General features: G+C 40.2%; 1 protein-coding gene across 1 annotated transcript; it reads left to right on the top strand.

Moving 5' to 3' along the window:
- The first annotated feature begins 878 nt into the window (after positions 1-878).
- Positions 879-11763, top strand: atpv0e2 (ATPase H+ transporting V0 subunit e2). Its single transcript, XM_031733902.2, has 4 exons — positions 879-1075; positions 1666-1713; positions 6398-6496; positions 8131-11763. Exons 1-3 carry the CDS (start codon positions 972-974, stop codon positions 6489-6491), a joined length of 246 nt encoding a protein of 81 aa, XP_031589762.1. The 5' UTR covers positions 879-971; the 3' UTR covers positions 6492-6496; positions 8131-11763.
- The last annotated feature ends 3812 nt before the right edge of the window (positions 11764-15575 follow it).

The raw sequence follows: 15575 nt of genomic DNA, 5'->3' as shown, positions 1-15575 counted from the left end.
TCAATAAATTGTACAACTACAATTTTTTTCTTGTGGGTTTTATTTAATATTTTGTCAATAATTTTGTTTTACTTGCATTTTTTTTAGATTCATTTATTTCATTCTGTTAACTGTTCCAGGATTTTACTAAAATTCCCTATGACGGTTTAATTCTGAATAAACTATACTTCTTTTCAATTTTACATGTATTAATTCCAACTGAAGATTAACTCTATTAAAAATGTTAAATCCTGTAGAAAAGACATCAACAGGGAGCATATACGAATGACATAGTGATTCACATCAAATGCCTCTCAACACATTTTCTACTGTATCATAAGCACCAAATTTTGCTTGCAGTACAGCACATTTAAATAGGCATTCATTTGGTTTTCTTTGTTCTTTTTAAATGTAGTTTAAGACGTTTGAAGCGCAGTAAAAACAATGTATTTGGGGTTAACTTGAGCAGATGTGAAATGTAAAAGTGAGGTCAGAGATCAAATGTGACATGATATTTGGATGTTCAGAATCTTGATATACCGGTACCATTTCCTAAATGTTGCCAGTAAAAACAAAGAAGTATATAAGAAGAAGCTGTAGCAAAAAACAAATATAGAAACTGAACTTATCAAAAATTCTAATATTTGGTTATGGTTTAATTAATTAATTAAATATATAGATTTCTGCTGAAAATAGAGCGTAGTGTGTGGTGTGGTAATGGTGGGGGGGTCTGCACTTGCCTCTAATCTGCTGGCATATACACCCGACCAATCCCCCGTGCTGTAATGCTGAACGACAGCAGGCTGAACCAATAAAGGGTCGCTTTAGCAGAGCTTTGAACCAATAATCGACAGCAGCGACTGAGTTAGGCGGGTCCCTAACAGAAGCGACGGGCTGGCTCAGCGGCCATTGAAGCATCTTTATCTTCAAAAGGACAAGCAGAGATTTTTTTATTTTATTTGTATATCTCCAGGGTCCTGCGGACTGAAGCCATGGTCTATCATTCTCTCGCCCTGCCGATGATCTGCTTCACCACGTTATGGGCGTTGGTGGGGGTCGTAGCTCCGTTTTTAGTGCCCAAAGGACCCAATCGGGGGTAGGTGGTGTAACTGCTTTTAATTGGATACAATTAACGGCATCATTTTGCGTTCCCTTTAATTTGACAGTGCTATCATCATACTTTGTAACTATAACTGTATTTTCCTTGCTGTTAGTCTTTTTGCTGTATCGATTGGATAGCATCATATGCGACTCGTGCGAGCGTGCTCCTGATCCTTTTCTGGTGATGGAGGCCCAGCGTCATCCAAGGAAACAGTCATTCAGCCATCCCTCCATTCAAACACACACACACACACACTACCAGTAATTTCAAAGGTCGAGTCGGCAGAGGATGGCATGAGGGGATAATGTGGGCTCGTTTGTACAAAAGTCATTCTGATGGATACTTTTTTTATTTGTAAAAAGCAGAGTACGGGGATGATTGTAAACAGTGGAGTCAGGGCCAATCTCCTTGAAAAACTGTGTAATAACAATGTTTCTATCTTTTGTGCATTATTTTCCATAAAAAGGTCCTGTATTGCTCAATATATGACTCAGGATCTAATATTAATATGAATGTTTGCTTATGAATGTTTCAATAGTAAAAGTGGGCACGTGTGACACTGACTCCTCTGTTCTCCCTGACAGTGTGATTGTCACCAGTCTGATCCTTACAGCGATCTGTTGCTACTTGTTGTAAGTACCTACTTGCTTACTCTTCTTTGGTATGTAGCTGTTGTCAACAATGCATGTTGGCCACTTTGTTAAGTACACCTGCTCAAGGGCTCATTAATGCAGGCATCTAATCATCCAATCACATGGGAGCAACTTAAAGAATTTAGGTATGTAGACTCCCAGCTGAAGCTCAAACTGAGCGTTAGAATAGATACGAAAGGTGATTGAAATATGACTTTGAATGGGGAATGGCTGTTGGTGCCGAGCAATGGTGATCCAGTGAGCAGCAGTAACCTGGGCTAAAATGCCTTGTTGATGCCTGAGATCAGAGGAGAATGGCCAGACTCCTTTGAGCTGATAGGAAGGCAACAGTAACTCAAATAACCACTTGTTAAAACTGAGGTATGCAGAAGAGCATCTCTTAGCACGCAACACTGAAGCTTAAAGCAGATGGGTTACAGCAGCAGAAGACCACACCGTTACCACTCCTGTCGGCTCTTGTATTTAGCACAAACTCACAAAAAATTTCAAAGGAAGACTGTAAAAACAATGTCCGGTCTGATGAGTCTCAGATTCTGTTGCAGCATTCAGATGGTTTGGTCAGAATTTGGCATAAGAAACATGAAAGCATGGCTCCACCATGCCTTGTGTCACCAGTTCAAGCTAGTTGTCGTGTAGTGATTTGGGGAAATGGTTTCTGGTACACACTGGAGCCCCCAGTATGAACTGACTATCATTTAAATGCTGCAGTCTAACTGATTATTGTTGCTGACCATGTCCATCCCTTTATGACCACAGTGTGTCCATCTTCTGATAGCTGCTTCCAGCAGGATAATGCACCATGTCACAAAGCTCAAATCGTCTCAAACTGGTTTGTTGAACATGACAATGAGTTCACTGAACTCCAATGGCCTCCACAGTCACCAGATATTAATTCAATAGAGCACCTTTGAGATTTGGAGAGCGAAAGATAGAGATTGTTAGTGAGGTGTAACTAATAAAGGGTCTGATGATTGTATTTGCCACAGGGTTACTAGGAAATTGAGAATTTTTAGAGTCACAGAGGGGGCGGGGTCTTTTTACCTGGCTCTATCTCCAAGGGTAACTTATGCCAAATACATGACATAAGTTACCATTGGTTTCATAAGAATATGAAACCATGTTTTTTCTTTATTATTTTATATTTTTATTGTAAATAAAATGGTTTTTGTGGCTTTAGCATTTTAGTGACCAACATCTGAAGTATGAAGATAAACATCAGTGTTTCCTCACACACAGACCAGTTCAGTGACCTGCTCAGGAATGTTGAGTGCTGGAAATAGATTTGGTGACTCACGTTAGGATTTATTTTATTTTTTATTTTTTTACAATTTACCTGACCGAACAACACCATCTGTGATCAGTTCACTAGCAGACAGTCCCCTTGCTCTTATTTTGAAAGTTCACTCACTGCTTACCATTGAGGTCTGGCCCTTCCTGTGTGTTGTTTCTGTGCCTGTTGAACTCTTGCCAGGCTGATATTGTGCAGTCCTCAGTGTCATTCAGCTGCTTGCCCACTGAGGATCTCACTCCCACAGTCACCCAAGCTCCAACATTTTGGACTGCAGCTGCACACGTAACTCTTGCTTTACTCTTTAACATCTGCTCTGTGCTGGAGAGTCACTGTAGTCAGAACCTGCAGCAGGTCGTGTGGTGGAAACCCATGCATGCTGATACACATGAGGCGAGAAGATCTACAGCTACATTTTAAAAAGCAACAATGATGAATAGGTTGTTAATTAAGCAATAATGTTCGTCAAAGTTTTGTCATCTACAAAAACAAGATGATAATGCATGAGGACAAAAACTGTGATCAGATGTATTGACACTTTTGTCAATAAACAAGATGAAAATGGAGATGAGATCCAGATAGAACCAGTTAAGCTGTGCAGAAAGGCGGGCCAAGTTTGGAAGTGGTCACCTTGTGCAGTAAGGATAGACGTGCTGTTTGATGTCAAGGAAAATAAGACGCTTTGTAAACCGTGTGGATCAACATTAAAAACACAACAGACTTTTACACTTTGTATTTTCCTCAACTGAATCAACTACAATCCAACTTTTAACTGGTTATTTCTATCAGCTAACAGCTCCATGCTGCTTTCATGGGAGGCGAGGGGAAAGGATGGGAATGGGATCTAACTGACATGGGGTTACTGTATCAAGGAAAATGGATGCTCTCTTCCTTTCTTTCTCTCAAAAGCATTAATTATGCCCAATGGGACATCTGTTTTACATTTTACAAGGAGGATACTTCTGTGTGCTGCAGGTCTACAAGTTACACACTGATAACAAACCCTGCCAACCCTGCTGAGTCACAGCAATGCTATCAGCCAGCTGATTGCTGCTGAGACACGAGTTTTATTTTGTTTTTGTTTTTCCCAAGTGCAATAAGAGAGAGAGAGAGAGAGAGCACAAATTGGGGTTTGGTTGAGACAGAAATCAGAAAGCTGAGAAAACTGACCAGGCTTGTTCTCCTCTGATAGCACAACGAAGGTCAAACTCAAAAAGATATGAACTCTAAAGTGTCCCAGTGTTGTAGATACATATATATGTGTATGCACCTAGTCGGGCTGTATCAAATCTGTCATTTGGCCTTGTGTGTCTGGACTTTGTCCATATCTACATTTAAAATACCAGCATACTAATAAGACTACTGAAACACAGGAATGAACCCAGACAGGTAACAAAGACTGAAAGATCAGATGATCTCAGTACCAGGAAGCGTCAGCTGATGGCTCAGTTGTTATCCTAGCTCATGTAGCCTACAGTTGGTGCACAGCTGCAAACAGCTTTGCAACCCACAGCCTCCCCAATCAATCAGTGTGGAAAAACCAGCAGATTATGTTGATGGCAGCTCGTAGCCAAAATATCCCCCTCTGCATGAAATTAAAAGAATTCATAGTTTGTGTTTATCTGCAGTCTGTGTGTTTTAATATTTGTATTCATATTTCATCAGTGTGTTTGTTGTCTCTGATATCTGCTCTGTACTGCGGTTAAGTCCTGCTTCTTCTATCACTGCCTCCAGCTTTGTGTGTAATCACATGGAATGGTCAAAAGAGGTCCCAGAGGAGAGCTGCGCAGCTAAAGTAAATTACAGCAGATGAAAACGACCACAACAGTAACAATATTCTTCTCAGCATAGTGGTCCCGACTGAAATGCTTTATAAAACAAACAGCAGTTTGGCATATACACAAAGTAACATGGCAATCAGCATTCATTTTCAGGGAACACCAGTACCCTGGATTCGTTTGGCTATGGCTCTGTGGGGGACCTGCAAATGTGTAGGAGGGCTCTGGTCCTCTGGTCTATCATCAGAAATGTTCAGTTTGAAATCAGTCAGCGTTTTAAGGGGGATTAAAAAATGGGGACGCAAGGAGAGGTGGGATGTGCATAAATAAGATTATCATTCCACCACTAGAGGGAGCTGGGCACCGTCAGGATAAGCCTCCACCAACAACAGCATTCATACTGTAAACACACACTGTTTGCACAGTTTTAGCCTGGAAATGATGTACCTGGCTCAGCTGTACAGATCTGTTCCACAAATCTCGCTGTGTGTCGTGAGTGTCTGCTGTTCTTTTCCCAAAAATAATAACAAGCTTATTTACGAAGAGCGTTTAAAAACATGGACAGATTGGCTTACAGGAAGAAAAATAAAAGCAGAAAAGGTTTTAACCGGTTTATTAAAAGCACAGTGAACTAACGAGGAGACCTTCTTTTCCATTTCGTGTTTCTCTGCATTGATTAAACTCTTCCTTTGCTCAGGCTACAGACTGCTTTCTGCAAGCGTCTACAGTTGGCTTCAGCTAATTTATAACCCAGTTTTCTGCCTCTGGCAGAACTTCAGCAGTACTTCAGAAGATACCGGCTACAAATAGAACACTACAGCCAATCTGTTTGCTTTTTCTTATTTTTGGTATTTTTACTGAAGCCCTGAGATAATAACAGAAAGTGTTGGTGTAAGCTGACACTGATGCAAACTGTGTTGGAGGGTTTATAACACATTGACATTTAGAGCAGCCAGATTGGAATTTCATCTTTCTTCTGTTTTTTATAAATATTATTATTATTATTATGTGGGGCAGTTCTACATCCTGCTTTTAACACTCAGTTGTTGCCTCGATTCTTTGTCCAGATCTTCTGAAGTGTCCTTTTGCTTTCATAAAGATAAAAAGTAATTTTGTCGTCTCAGTCGAGACCACTCAGAGAGACTGATTTTTAGACCCTAACCACTCCTTTTTCTTCACCTTTACAAATAAGCATACTGCTTAAGTTGCTGTGCCTGAATCTTAATCTGCTATTAATCACTTTTTCTAAATTGACTAAGTTCCCAGAAGAGCGTCTGACTTAAAGTCCAGTAAAGAGGGATGAAGGTCACACTCCTCTCTCTCATGTCAGTTTTGCATTTTAAAAAGATTGAGATTATGATGGTATTGAATTCCTTGTTTTTCTTGTTAGTAATGATTGGCATAAATAACTGATAACGTTTTATAACTGAATCTTTTTTTTAAAAGTTGCTTCATTTGAAATCAGATTTTTTTTTCCTGCGAGTACGATCAAATGGTACCATGACCTGGTTACAACCAAGATGAATGCACCCATGTTCTTTCACCACACTGACAGTGCTTTGTCATTTATCTGCTCTCTCTCACTTTCTCTTTCTAGTTGGTTGATAGCCATTCTGGCCCAGACCAATCCTCTGTTTGGTCCTCAGCTCAAGAATGAAACTATATGGTACCTGCGCTACTTCTGGGAGTAAACAGGGTAAGTGTGGCAGAGCAGGACATCAGAGGTGATCAGAATCTAAGCAAAAAGGGTAACTGGCTCACTGAATGTCAGTCCAACACAAGAAATTGGCATTAGCACCATTTTCCTGTCTCCACTATAAACAGCTACAAATAACTACTTAAAAAATACGTCCAGATGAGAAAAGGTTTTCATTTTTAACGCTTCATATAGTCATTAAAGGGGAGTTAAAAATGAAAACCTTTTCTCATCTGGACGTATTTTTTTAAGTAGTTATTTTTAGCTGCTTATAGTGGACTTTACTTATGGTGAATGGTCAGATATTCTAATAAGCAGTTCTGTGTTATGTACAGGTAACCTCTGCCAGACGTGAGTTCAGTCTAAAGACTACTTAAGATGACTTTTTTAAGAGGCTGCCCCACAGCCCAGTATAAGATTTATAAGGATTATTTTTTACATAATCATGCAAAGCTAGTCTAGATGACTCCATGCGTTATCCAAGGGCAGCACGGTGGTGCACAAACATGCATGCAGGGTGTACCCTGCCTTTTACCATGGATAGGCCCATGCCCCCCTGTGACCCCCGCTAGTACAGTCAAGGAATAAAAGTGTGGAACTGGAAATGAGCTTAATAGGTCTCTTTCATTTTTATAAAATCTCAAATAGTTTATGTAACTGTTTCTTTTCCTCATAATTTTTTGGGGGTGTCACCTGGTCGTGTGTAATGTCCTGCTGTTACCAGAAGGTGGCAGTTTAGGACTGCTCGGATATGATAAGCGACTGTAATTTTGCTTGAAATGCCCATCCCTGGTAAAAAATTAAATACAGTCTGTACAGTCGCTGCAGAATCACAGATCTTTTTAAGTACACCCACACACTGAACATCACCCTTCAAAACAAAAGCTCACTGCTGATTTTTTTTGCCCTAAAATGACCATTACTGAGTAAAAGCAGTGGCTGTTCATAAATGGAAAAATGACTTTAAGTGTAATCAAATCAATGAATTGGATGAATTACGGGGTAAGAAATACACAGACCTTTTGATACATATCACCATGTCCATGTGTTGTATATGTGGACCTTTAAGAGTTTAAATGAATGGTTGTTTCATAGCTGTGTGAAATCATTTTATGTTTCAAAGAAAAAAACAAGCCGTTACCATAGGCAAACAAATTATTGAGAAGAAACCTGAGAGCTGTTTTGTTTTTCTGTGTTTCCTTTTCTGCCACTCACTACCATCAGTTCCTGCGCCTTCATTTGTTCTTTGCAAATTAAAAAAAGAAAAGAGGGGAAAAAAAGCTCAGTTTTTCAGTTTTAGAGCGCAGTGGGGGGAAGAAGGGGAAAAAAAGAAAAAAAGCTCGCTACTAAACAGCCCCTGGGGACAGAGGTGGCATTCAGGCGTGAATATTTATCAACTCCACGGAAATATGAGCCGGGTGAAATAGAAAATAAGGGCACTTTTATGAATTTTCAGAGGACATGTTTGCCACACAAGTCCCCTGATGCTTTTGGTCACGCAGCGCTGACAATATTTGAAAGAGGCTGTTTGGGGGGGGGTGTTGTTGGCTACAACAAACACGCTGGTTCGATTCACGCCTTAACATGACATATTTGTGATTATGCTGAAATGTTTGCTTTCCTTTCTGTTGCAGGGCTGCACGATGTGATGCCTCTCATCTTTCCCGTCCTCTGGTTTGCTCGCCTTTAGTTTCGGCATGTTCTTAAACACCCGAGCGCGTTCGCCTGCAGAATGGGTGGATTCATTTTGTTTTGCCACCTTGTTTTTTGTAACCTTGAGGAATCTTAAGAATAATAAGAGTTTTTAAAAAAAGCTGAATTCATCCTGTGACTCCAGAACAAACCAAGACGAGGAAAGTGAAGCGTAACACCCCCCCCCCCCCAGTCCCCTTTGAAATGTGCAATCCTTTTAGTTTAGTTTCCGTGTGCATATTTTCTTTTTGTGTTGCTGCCATCGTCAGCGAGGAACATGGATTTCTGTGTGTATTTATTTTGGCTTGCCGACACTGATGTAAGCCCGGTGTAATCACCTCAGTGTCCGCGAGGTCCTGTTATATAAGTGTTGTTACCCGTGATGTAATGGGGTGTGAGTGTGAGCGCGTGTGCGAGCGTGTGAAAAGTTCATTAATGTGGGCGCTTGGACCGCGGCCACGAGAATCTCCTGAAAGCGTGTAAAAAAAACCGAGAAAAAAAAATAAGCAGAGAGCGATTCCTTCCACTTTGGGGGCACTTCAGCGTGAAACTCCCTCCCACATTCCCTCGTGCTCCGCACCACGGAGGTCCTCGTTGCCATGGTGATCTCATCGCCCAATTCAGCCCCTCTTCACTTGACCCCTTTTGATGAAATCCTGCCTGATTCTCGCCTGCCTGTGTACAGATGTACTGTAGGTTGTACTGTAGGGATGTGTTTTTGGAGCGAAGCTGCAGATAGATTGGGTGTTAACATCTGCTATTTTTAAAATGTACCTTCAAACAGCGCTTTCACTGCGTTCCTCATTTTAACTTTAGCAAATGAACTCAGACCCTCGGGAGCTTTTAGAAAACAAAGCGACGAAAAAGTGCGTTATTAAAATAAGATGCGAAGAAACCTGCAGCATTGTAACCTCTGATTGGCTGAATATGATTTTTTTTTTTGCATGCATCACTAATTCTTATTTGGGGAAATAATGACAAGTGCTCTGAATTTATTTTAATGTATGAACTCTCATCATTGCAGTTATTGATTATTTATCTTATTTCATCAGCAGTCCCTGCCCCTATAATTGCACACAGAAAAAAAGCATGTACACAATAAAACACCCTCCAAAATTAGTTCATTGCACCTTATCAGCCACTGCCACAATTACACCTCCCCTCTCCAAACCTTAAGCACCCGTCCTTCCCTCCTCCCTGGCATTCGCCCTCCCTGTTCCTCTTCTCTGAAACCGCTTTGCTTCAGCCAAAAAGAATCCAAATCAAAATACAGCTACTTTTTAGAAAGACCAAATTGTGTTCTGTCTTTCCCCCCCCCCCTCCCTTGCCTTTTTCTGTAGTTGTGGTGGTGGTGTGAGTCTAAAATCAGATGTGTAACAATGTGTGCATTACAGCAGTTTACACATGCAGGGCCCTGTGTCAGTGGAGTGCAATTACACTTGATTACACTCTCAAAGTAGCTTTTGCTCACCAGTAAAGTTTGTTGTAGTTGGTATTTAGTTTCTCTCCAAGTAAACCAGAGTGTGTAAACAAACATCACATGGACTCCCAAGTAGCTCACTTATTCGACAAAGTTTTAGTGACTTTTAACTGCATGTAAAAGACGGGCGTGTCCACGGCGGCGTCACGCATTGGTTCGTGAACACCTGCTTTTGAAGAGTCGAAGTGTCATCATCTTTGTTTTTGGAAACTGGACGTGATGAGCACGGGGCAGAACTGACCGAGAAACCAAGGAAAACTGCAGGCTCATATTTTTCTTAAGTGGCTTTTTTTCTTTACAAAGGACTGTATTTACAAAAAGTGAACACCATGTTGTATTAAATAATACTTCAGATTTTCAAACTAAGACTAGAAACTCATCAAGAAGGTGTTTGTTAGGGTCACAAGTTAAGGGTCAAAGTAGCCCGTTAGTGTTGGTGAAACCATAGACTGGAATATATATAAAAGATAGATGAAACCACCATAACGTCACCCACATGGATGTGAAGACCAGCGTACAAGCCTCAAACTGAGCATTTCAGCTGTCAGCAGCATGTGTGACATCACCCAGTGGTTTTTCAAGTCCCAATTTGATGCCTCCAGATGTCTTGGTCACAAAATAAACGGCTGGCGTAAAATCGTTAGCCAGTGATATTCTTTCCATTTTGAAACACAATTCGACACATTACTGAATAAACACATTTTTTATTCGTGTCACCCAAGATGAGTGACTGAGCCCATACACTTTTTTTTTTTAAATACTCAAAAAAATAACAACTAGCCAATGAAAAGGTGTCCATGCTGTGCAGCTTAGTCAGCCTTTTCATCTATTTTACTCTAAATTGGACTATAATTTGCAAGGTGAACATGCTGTATTTTTTGAAAAGGCTTGAAACTACTAATTGACACCATAAACTTACAAGATGAAAGAATGCAGGTTCAAGCATTTCTACACTGGCTTTACTTTCAGACCTAAACCACCTCCATCTTTTATATGCAGTCTTTCGTCAAAACAAATCTGTAAGCATGTCCTGTAACTTTGGCACTGTTTTGTCTTTGTGCCAGTTGACTGCATGTGAAGAAAAGCTGAAAATGTCTCTGGTTTTGTCCTGACATCTGAATTCTGTTAGACGTTCTGACCGTACAGTTTTGTTTTGGGTTTGTTTCCTTTGGTTAGGATTACCATAGGAAACAAACCCATTACATTACAGTATCAATCCCACTCATCATAAAACAAACCACAGTTTGCTTGCAGGGAAGCAAAGTCAGTCCGTCACTGGACACCAAATGTCATTATTCTCCCATATCCAAGCTAATCGACCTAAAGGAGGGAACCGCTGAGACGTCAGATAAATGTGAAATGTGCAGAGTGTGAATGCACAAGAAAAACATTGAAATTTTCAATATCATTTCTTTTTCTCGTGACTTTTTTTCCTTTTCATTTTTGATAACTGGCTACTGTTCATTTGATAAAAGTTCCTGGCAGCATAGACGAGGATAGATTTTTTTTAAGTGTGTTAAGAGTCACCATGGTAACAAACATTCAATAAATCACAAATCGGATTGTTGATGGATACGAGACCCTGTATGTAACCTTGTATTACTGTGAAGTAAATGCTTGTATGTGAGTGGCACTGTATGTGAAATACTTAATAAAGAACTATGTCTCATAGGATACAATTGCACTCTTCAAGTTATTTATGTTCCATCTGAGCAGTGGCTTTCAGTTGTGAAAGAAACACTTGCAGACACACCCGAATGTACAGGTATGAACTGGCTGGTCAAACATACAAACACTGACAGGCAAAGTTAAAGAAATCATTAAACTGACTACACTTTGTTGCACACTAAGCCACACCCCCATGCAAAACTGTTCACGAATGATTCCAAAATACAAAGAGCCCAAAGTGATGCCCCAGCTTCTAAATTTGCCACGTCATAATCAAACCAAGCATTCAAAGGATACAAATGTGCCATCCCAAACTAGCACCAACCAAAGAAATCCCATGTCCATGCCCATACAGTCAGAGTTTTTTTGGATCTGCACATTGTTAGGAATGTGATTTTAATGATATTTCAAGTGAAATCATATGCCAAGTAAGTACTCAATGTTTTACAAATTAAACTTATCCTTTTTCTCTCATAGAATTTTAATCTTATCTTACATGACAAGAAACACAGACTGATTTGTTTTTAAAATGTGTCTTTTTTTAATTTCTGTGAATACCAAGAACCCTGATGGGAAGTTGTAGCAGGATTGTAGATCTACTGTATCGCTGTGTATTTGTGCTAAGAATAAAAATATCATTGAACCTCCCTGGTGTTAACCTTTTTGCAGCATCTCTGTTGATACTGTTCCACTATCTCTAAAAGGTAGGAGGTCTATGCTGTAGGGCTGAGCTAGTTTAGGTTACCTTGGTAATCAAGGACAAGGTTGACTCCCTCATACAAGATTGTCACAACAGAAAAGTAAGACAAGCACGCATGATTTATAGACACTCACCTAAATCTATCAAGAGAAAGTGCATTGCTGAAAAAATAAAACTGAAGACTTGTTGAACTAGAGAACTCATTAATTCAAGTCTTTTTAAGAGAAATGTTAAAAGGAGCCTGAACAGATGGAGGAGCACCATATATACATATCTTGCTTATATTCTCCTCTCAGCCTGTGGGCGGCCGTTATCCTTCATGCTCAGGTCCTTTACCAGAGGCCTGGGACCTTGAGGGTCCTGCGCAGTATATTTGCTGTTCCTAGGACTGCGCTCTTCTGGACAGAAATGCTGGAGCCACTCACCCAGCTTGGGGTCACTACACCGAGTGCTCCGATTGCCTTCTTATCTTCTTGTATTTATGAATTTTTAAATCATTATAGTATAATAACTATAATTATTATAGAAATATAATTTACAATGAATAAAAGACTAATCGGTCATTTAAAAATAAATGATAAGTCTGACCAATGTAATATTTAACAAATATTTAACAACAAACCAGGCAGTTGTGGGGATACTCACCAGGCCCCAGCCAAACTCCCATGTCCAGAAGGAGTTCGCTTGTATTGCAGGGGAGACTGGGGACATACAGTTCGAATGCACTATGTTCAAGTTCTTTATTGCTGAGGCGGCTGACAGGAACTGTAAGACGATTGATGTCTGCCGTGGCAGAAAACTGTGGACCCCTCTCTTGGAAACCAGTGGTAGGGAGGGCCATCAGACTGAAAAAGGAGGGTTTCTGGACTTAGCTTTGAACTCCAGGAGGAGGAAGCTGCTTTATAATTGTAGAAGCAAATGTTCAGGAGATGGAGAAGTTCAGTGAGACCATGGTAGAGGAGCCCTCAGAGAAGTTCTGGCAAGCCATCCGATGAGGAAAGCAAGGGTTTGCTCAGGACATATTTGAGTGAGGTAGAACTGTCCTTCTGCCCTGGACTGGGGATATTGTCGTTTGGGGGAAAGAGCACTTTGAGGAATTCCTAAACCCAGTCAAAAAATCGTATGTGGGGAAGGCAGATCCTGAAGACTAAGGCAAAACCTCACCAATTACACTGGCAGAAGTCACTGACAGGGTAGATGATAAGAACTATGACAGAAAGCACCAGATTCGGATGAGATTTGCCCTGAGATGCTAAAGCCTCTAGACATTATGGAAATGTCTCAGTTGACACACCTCTTTAATGTTAGGTTGTAATCTGGCATTGTGCCTGTGGAGTGGCAGACTGGGGTGGTGATTGCAATTTTCAAAAAGGGGAGCTGGAGGGAGTGCTCCAGTTATCCGGGTATCACACTGCTCAGGCTCCCAGCAAAATTTCTTTCAGGGTACTGGAAAGGAGGCCCCAGCTAATGGTGGAACCTCAGATTTAGGACAAGCAATGCAGATTCCAGCCTGGTTGTAAAACAGTTGTCCAGATCTCCACCCTTGCAGGACTTCTGGAGGGAGCAGAAGAGAGTCTGACCATCCAGTCTACTGGTGCTTTATAGGCACAGAGAAAGCTGACAAGTATGGGGTTCTTGGTCCGCTGCTATTGGCCATCAGGTCCTTGTAAAACCAAAGTGAGAGCTGTGTCTGCATCCTTGGTATAAAGTCAACCATCTTTTTAATGGATGTTGGACTCCCACAGAGTTACCGCTTGTCTCTGATCCTGTTTTTGACTTTTAAGGACAGCGTCTCAAGGTGTAGCCAGGCTAAGGAGGGCATCTTCTTTATGAAGCTCACAGAAGCATTTCTTCAATTTGCAGAAAATGTGGTTCTTTTGGCTTCATCAGAGAGTGACCATCAGCATGCACTGCAGTCATCTGCAGCCAAGCATGAAACGACTGGGGTGAGAGGTCAGGGTTCTCCACTGAAAATCAGCGAAATGCTCCTTCTGAGATACAGAAGAGAGGAAAAAGAGTTAAAATATCTTGATCTCATTTAGAAGTGATGAGAAGGTGAAGTGTGAGTTGGACCGGCAGACTGCTGTAGTTTCAACAGAAGTGCACATGCCAGTCTGTCGTAGTGAAGAGAGAGCTCAGCTAAAAGACAAAGTTTTGAATTTACCAATCCATTGACCTCCCAACCCTCTCCTGTGGTTATGAAATCTGGGTGAAAACAGCTACAGCTACTGCATGTCGAAAGAAGTCAGTGGAGGTGGTTGGGGAATCTGGTTAAGATGCCTCCTTCACTTTGAAGCCACCACTTTATCAAATTTAGCAACCACCATCTCAGTTTTTGGAGTCACCAATGAAAACATTTGGACAACTGCTAATGCAAACAACTTTGGTTAGCAGGGTACCTCCATAGACTGTTTGGAGGCACAAACACAAATACCTCCTAATTTGCACCACAATTTTCCAAGACAGTATAGAAAAATACAAAGGAAAGAAATTCACCAATTCAACAAAAACACCGCCAAATGTTTCTTTTAGCTAAGTTGAAGCACAGCAAACGGCTAGAAGACTGGCTCCAAGAAGCCACGCCTCTTAAGATAAATTTATTGTCGCCTAGGCAGACGTCAATAAAGGGTAAATTAAGACTACAGAGAACTAAAACCTTTTTGTGCTAGGTTGAAAACATATTTGATTTCTGCTGTTAATATTATGGAAGTCTATAGAGATTTACTTGTTTTGAAGCAAACAACCAGTGGCCAGTTAAGAAGCTGCAGTTTTGTTTTTGGCACTAAAGCATTAGCCAACTGGAGATTGCCTTCTTTTCAGGAGGCATGGTTGAAAACCCTGCAAACATAATTAAAATACATAAATTCATTTGTTTAAATTATATAAAGATTTAGTGTTAAGATTTGGTTTAAACATATCAATCTTTGAGAAGAAATAGTAGTTCATAGTCAAAACAATAATGTGTTGAATGCAATCACCAAAGGAAAAAAAATTATAAAAAATTATATTAATTATTAAACCATTATTGGTGTTGTTGAAATACAGAGCCATGGAGACAGCAGTGAGCTAAAGACTGATGTCATACATTGTGATTTAAACCTTATTGTCTTTGTATAATGATATACTTTTTACATTGTTATTATTTTACTGTGCCTATAAATCAAAATCTCTTTATCAGAGTAACAAAAAAGGTAGGTGATAGGTGGACATTTAATAAATGAACTTTGAACTCATAGATGACACATCGAGATGTATCAATTGAAACAGAACCATACTAAGTAGCATGCAGTCATGTATAAATACTAAGGAAAAACATGATTACAACCTTAATATTTTGAGATGTAGCTTAAAATATGTGTAACAGAGTGGCAGCAAAAAAAAACAAAAAAAAAAAAACATTCAGAGTTCAGAAAAAATAAGAAAATCTCATTTTGCATGTGCATAAATATTAATACTTATTATTGAGGGACTACTAAGCAGCAGTGTTCCTGGAGGGGGAGTTCAGATTGCTGTGCTCGGCTGTGACTATTACTCATATT

This window comes from Oreochromis aureus, linkage group 6 (assembly GCF_013358895.1).
Source record: "Oreochromis aureus strain Israel breed Guangdong linkage group 6, ZZ_aureus, whole genome shotgun sequence".
Lineage (NCBI taxonomy): Eukaryota > Metazoa > Chordata > Actinopteri > Cichliformes > Cichlidae > Oreochromis > Oreochromis aureus.
Note: the sequence above shows the minus strand (reverse complement) of the source record. Positions and strands in the feature narration are given on the sequence as shown.

What these genes read in the sequence shown, in the direction of transcription:
- atpv0e2 (XM_031733902.2), top strand. Translation starts at nt 972, where the DNA reads ATGGTCTATCATTCTCTCGCCCTGCCGATGATCTGCTTCACCACGTTA. An exon ending in CCCAAAGGACCCAATCGGGG is followed by an intron (nt 1,076 to 1,665) that starts GTAGGTGGTGTA and finishes TCTCCCTGACAG; the next exon opens with TGTGATTGTCACCAGTCTGA. An exon ending in GCGATCTGTTGCTACTTGTT is followed by an intron (nt 1,714 to 6,397) that starts GTAAGTACCTAC and finishes TTCTCTTTCTAG; the next exon opens with TTGGTTGATAGCCATTCTGG.